The following is a 5,855-nucleotide window of genomic DNA, read 5'->3' on the forward strand; positions in this document are numbered from 1 at the left end:
CTCAGAGGATGAAAGAGACCACCCATGGAGGGTGAGAGGGGAATTTTTATATATATATATATATATATATATATATATATATATATATATATATATAGGTGGAAAGAGGGACATTACAAGAGGAATTCTAACTACTTATGCCACAATATGCCTCTTGGTACCCAGCTTCTCCATGATACAGACATAGAAGAAGAAACACGTACAAAAGAAGCATTGGGCGTACAGATGGAAAAAGGCGTGCAATTCACGTCCTGTGAGGTTTTTTTTTTAACATAACTGAACAGGTCAAAATATGTACACACCAAGTGAAGATTAAATAAAAATAAGAAAAATAAAGAAGGGGAAAAAAGGGTGCTGTGGGGGACAATTACGCTGTGCTACTTATATATGTGTGATTGTCAACACACTAAATCGCCTCTTTATTTTTCAGTGAGAATGAAATTGCCCTGCAGATGCATCTCATGCGCTTCAGCGCACAGAACAATTTCATCTTTATGAGACAAAAACTGAGGAAATGTAGTATTTATATTCGGGTGAGGTTTTCACATCCTTTTATTTTTATTTTCTTTATTGCGAAACACTGCGTTAATGCAACCCCTGGTGCCAACATATATTCATGTCATTGTAAGACAGGAGCTGCATTTGAAAAATAAGTAATCAAGAACACTATAGTAATTGAGCCCAAGCGTTGAAATTGCTTTGCACCTTTCAGAGCAATCGATATTCACTGCTTGGACAGAACGCAACCAGACTTTCACACAGCAGGTTCTAGACAAAGAGAGCTGATAGAGGGGTGAAGGAACCAACACTGAGCCCAGAGGCAGGGTTGCTGTTTCAGCTTTAAAGCATCCACAAACCTTTGAAACTCATTCCAAAGAAATAGAAGCAGTCCCATCTTGGTTCAAGTGGCCAAGCACACAACCCTATTCAAACCAAAGACCAAAACGAATCAGGTATGGGACATTTATTTACATCTGACTGGAAACGCTCCAGAGTCGATGGGCCTGCTGCCTGAAAAAACAAACAGACAAAAAAAAAAACAGGAGCTCCCAGCTTCAAGCTGCTCAACTTCGAGACCCCAATAATTTTCACAGAAAATAAAGAATTCTGTACTTAAACTTCCCCGTATACAGTAGCTCCTGCTTACACCAGGTTTTGTTGATTGCAAAAGCTTTGACACCTTTGGCTTCCCATATTTCTACCATTCATACTATAATTATGCATTCAAAAGGTTTTCTCAATATTATCAGTCTGTGGCCTTCAGATTTGCTTTTGTTTCTGTTTTTGCATAGCAATGTTAAATATAGAGGTAAGTATGTATGCCTAACATTTTGACTGACTGCATAAAGCATGCCATGTCTTGGTTGCACCTCAGCATTAATAATGCACTGCCATTGCTTTGGTTGTCACATGACAAGTCCACCTGCAAAATAGAGCGCCTTGTGGATGTACATAAAATCAGTCCCATATTAGCAAAGCATTAACTGACGTTTTGTTTTCAGAAGTAATTTTATGCATTGTAGTACAGTTGCATCAAGCTGACGATCACTGAACCATGTGAACTATGCTGCTGGATTCTAAAAACAACCAAACTTTCATTCTTTCCAGACTACCTGAGAGTGTTTGAGATCTCAGATTTCCCACGTAAATGTGAGTTTAATGTTAAAAAGAAGGTTGGATCTTCTAGTTTTATGTGTTTTATGCAAACTAGCACCAAGTCTGTCAGGCCACCAATCCAGTTGTGTTTTCATCGCCTTCATTTTTTAATACATACTCAAGAGTTCAGCACCTTAGCTAATATTCTGAAGCTGGTTTGAAGTTTGCACTGAGATTTCTTACTCACGCCAAAGTTAGTTAGCAGCGGTGTGTGTGTATAGGTCAGCATGGTGTAGCTGGGACACAGAGTCTGCATGTATACATCAGCAGTGAGGGCAGAGGCAGCTGGGTAGGCCAGAGTCTGAGCTGCGGAGTCCTGCTGGTTGTAGTCAGATGTAGACCACGGCATCACAGCAGGCTGCAGCCCAGAGGTGGTGGTGGGGGGAGCAGGTTTCCACCCGGCACCCTGTAGCCCTCGGTCTGCTGCCCCAGGAGACTGCTCAGCAGGGGAAGCACTGGCAACATCTGAACAAAAACCACCTAGATATCAAAGATCAGTCCGAGATTGAACACTTACTTTTTTTTTTTTTTTTACATACAGTGTTCTTTGTTTTGGTTAATGTGTAATGGAGTCTCATGCAGGTGAAGCACGTACCTTGTGTAAACGATGACTGATTGCTGTAACCCACCACATCCTGGAAAAAAAGCAGACAATATCACAAAATATTTTTTTTATCTGGAATTGTCACAGCAGCAGAACAGCAACCATCCATGTCATGTTGATATGTAAACATAAAATCCAGGTGGGAGCTGCAGCTGACACGAGGTATTAATTACACTGCAGGAGTTTCTGTGCAACACACGGTTAAGTGAAAGCATGCAGAAACAGTAACAGAGAGATTTACCACATCTGTTGTTTTCATTCATTTATTCACTATTAACTATAGTTGAGTTTTCTAATCTATACATAAAACCCCAGCTAAATTCAAAACAGGCTAACAAGTACAACACAATTCTATCCTGTTTCAAAGCTGACCTTTATTATAAACTATTAGTCTTGGCTTCATCATGCAGTCCTGAAGAAAATCTTAAGAACAGGGAGAAACTAATTAGAAAATATTGCCATAACCCTTTTGCAAGGCTTCAAAATGTTAAAAAGAAAAAAACAAGAACAGAGCAAATAGAGTATGCAAATGTCTGCACAGTGTGTTCAAACTCAAACGGGCTACTTATCAGCTGGTTAAAAGATTAAACTCACTAACCTATAAAATGTCTAAATCTTGACTTTTAATCTCATATTATGGCTCCCTCCTGGAAAGGGCTGAAAAGCTGTCTGTCTTTGAATGAACCAAGATTGCCAAGTTGCATAAGCAGGGTTTCTTGCAATACACAACTGCAGCAGAGGTCGGGTGCTGCATAGTCAGGTCCAAGTGCCGAAATCGATTCTCATTAATGTATGATGAAAATCACATAATTTTGTTTCTAGCCTCTTGTCGTCTGGCTCTTCTTTTCACAGCCCCCCAATGACCTTTACTCCCCCTCTGAAAGCAAAACTATATTGTGTGATTGGTCTGAATTTCATGTGGCCTCCACTACTCAAAGGCAGAAACTACAACCAAGGCAGACTGCAATTCAAAAACAGCTGAAATTTAACTTCATTGTTCATAACTCAGTGATTGGACAAGATGAAATTTATCCTCAGTAATTGAGCCCAATGAGAGAAATTGAGCAGATTTACATAGGGCCAGGCTAGCAAAACGGTCATGTCAAGGCAAAAGTAACGTTCCCAGTCATTACACAGCAGAACACCAAAATCAAAGGAATGGATCCCTTTATAGGCAATGTATATAAAAGCAGAGGACATCAGTTCCACATCCTCAGTGATTTGTACTGTTCACATTAATACATGTGAATTTGTTTGTATTTTATGCCCACATTGGCTAACAGGGAAGGAGAAATTGGTTTGGTCTCAGGAATGATTAAAAATCTATTTATGAGGCAGACTTTTCCACAGAATTGGACATCGTAAACACAGGATAGTCTCAGCTGGTGTACCTGGAAAACTGTGTGCTTGAGCTATATACTGGGTTGCCACCTCTTGGGAACATTGCAATTTCTGGGAATATCTGCTATTTGCAAGTGATCAACTCAGTGCTAGAGAAGGCTTGCCAACTTGGGGTGTCCGACCCAACTTGGCAAACCTAAGGCAGCAAGTTGTTTGCTGCCTTAGGTGCCATTTCTCCAATACAGGTGAAATGTATTGGAGCTCGTCAGCCACCCCATAAAGACCTGCCAAAGCACTTAGGGTTAGGGTAATTCCAGTCCTCTAAAACTGCTCTGCATGTTTTAGATGTGCCTCTATTCCAGAACAGCTGATTCAGATGATTGCATGACCATCAAGTACTGCAGAAGCCTGTTAATCACCCACAGATTCAATCCAGGTGTGTAGCAGAAGGGAAACACCCAAAACATGCAGGGCAGGGGGGCCTGAGGACCAGAATTGAGAAACACTGACTTAGAGGCTGTGGTGCTGTTGCGGACATGTGGAGAAGCCAAAGTTGATCTCCAGCTCTGGTCATGACAATTCTTAGATCCACCACAACTAATGAGTGGACATTCTGCTGTCAAGAGAATAAAGCCAGGGATACAACAAGTGGGGATGACAGATTTTGACTATGAAGAAATAATCAGCAACTGTGTATTTTATTTTTACAGTTATAGCTCTCCTATAAAAATTGTCCGTTTAATCCCACTGGCAACAATTGTTGCCAGACATTTATTCTAACTTCTGGAAGCTCTGAAATAATTTTCACTTTTGGCAGCTAATTTAAGTTTTAAAATAAAGTAATAGTGTGTCTACTCTAAGCAATATGAATTTCATGTCTCTAGTATGAAGTGTAACGTGAACAGACCTCTTTACCTCCAGCCTGTAACACTGGAGGTAAATGTCAGTCACAAACCTGTACAAGAGGATATTTAAATAAACTCATAAATAAAATATTTTGTGCATATGTTCTTTCAAGTGTCTTCTACTGATAATGCTGGGTTTCAGACACGTGACCCGGATGATGCGTGAAATTCAGATTAAGTGCCAGAAGGGGATTTCTCCGGTTTAAAACAAAGCAAAATTGATCACTATGAGAAGCTAATGCCCTCAATAGGCTGAAACAGATGAGGCATCCTGAAAAAATATGCGTATATTTAGGATACGATCCGTATTATCTCGGCAAAAAAAGACTTCTGTTATAATATTGAGGATTTACCCACTGTTACAGTCACTGACCTCTAGGGGCTCTCTTCTTGAGAGAGCTCTCTGTGTCTTTGTGTTTCAGCTCTACCTGGCTGCTGCAGGTGAAATGTATTGGAGCTCGTCAGCCACCCCATAAAGACCTTCATGCTGGAGATGCCAGATCCCTTATGGCTCTGGGCCTTGATCTGATGTGATCTTGTCTGGCTGTTTGTGGGAACTTAAGTGATTGTGCTATGAGCATATTGTGAGGGATATAGTGTTTAACTAAAGTTGTGTTTTTCTGTTGAATGGCCAATCTGTATTAAATACCGTAATATTATTGCCACTCAGATAGAGAAGAAGCGCGGAGACTGTTTTTACCAATCATACGGTCAATCAGGACGCAGAAGCAGCGATACCGTGAAAGATGAACCCGTTACAGCGAGGGGTCACTGTATATGAAATAATTTATAAAAAGCAACTGAGTAATTTGTAGAATGGATGCATATCTGAGTTTATCTAGGTGTATCTGGGACTTCATTCTCATGCCTGGCCTCAAAATGCCTCAACATTGAAAAGGTAGATTTATTTAAATAAGACAGTTTAGTCAAACATATGCGACATTTAACCTGCAGAACATAATATGAAAGTAAACTAAGAGTCAGTTTCAGCTGAATTTGGATTTAGATAGATCAAGTAGAAACTGACAAGAACCGGATGAAACAGCAAAAATGAAGACAAATTTATTTCCAATATAAGATCAAAATGGTCCCACACTGAGGAAACCTTTTGTTTGAAACTGCTAGATGACAATGTAAAAGATCAAGAATTTGTTTGGCAAATGCTTTTGACAGATTCGCTTCCTTATAAACACAGTTTGGCATCCAGTGTCATTTGGAAACAGTTCCTGTATTGGTCACGTGACTTGCTGAAACCAATACGCGCACCGACACGAGTGTTGGTCTATGGGGCTTGATACATGCGCCGGTGTTGCTGGACCCATCACTAGAACTTTGTATCTCTGACAGTT

The 5,855-nt window shown here is 40.2% G+C and overlaps 1 protein-coding gene across 2 annotated transcripts in view; it reads right to left on the reverse strand.

Moving 5' to 3' along the window:
* The window catches only part of pou2af1 (POU class 2 homeobox associating factor 1), a 67,744-nt gene that overhangs the window by 8,004 nt on the left and 53,885 nt on the right, over positions 1-5,855 (reverse strand). The window contains exons 3-4 of one of the 2 annotated variants that reach the window (XM_015053941.1): positions 2,252-2,291; positions 1,844-2,136 (exon numbers count right to left, since the gene is read on the reverse strand). In XM_015053941.1, coding sequence (XP_014909427.1) covers positions 1,844-2,136; positions 2,252-2,291 — 333 coding nt within the window. The remainder of the gene's footprint in view (positions 1-1,843; positions 2,137-2,251; positions 2,292-5,855) is intronic. The other variant, XM_015053942.1, reaches the window with a different exon arrangement.

Source organism: Poecilia latipinna, unplaced genomic scaffold (genome assembly GCF_001443285.1).
Source record: "Poecilia latipinna isolate Pla-1442-1.1 unplaced genomic scaffold, P_latipinna-1.0 Scaffold1216, whole genome shotgun sequence".
Taxonomy (NCBI): Eukaryota; Metazoa; Chordata; class Actinopteri; order Cyprinodontiformes; family Poeciliidae; genus Poecilia; species Poecilia latipinna.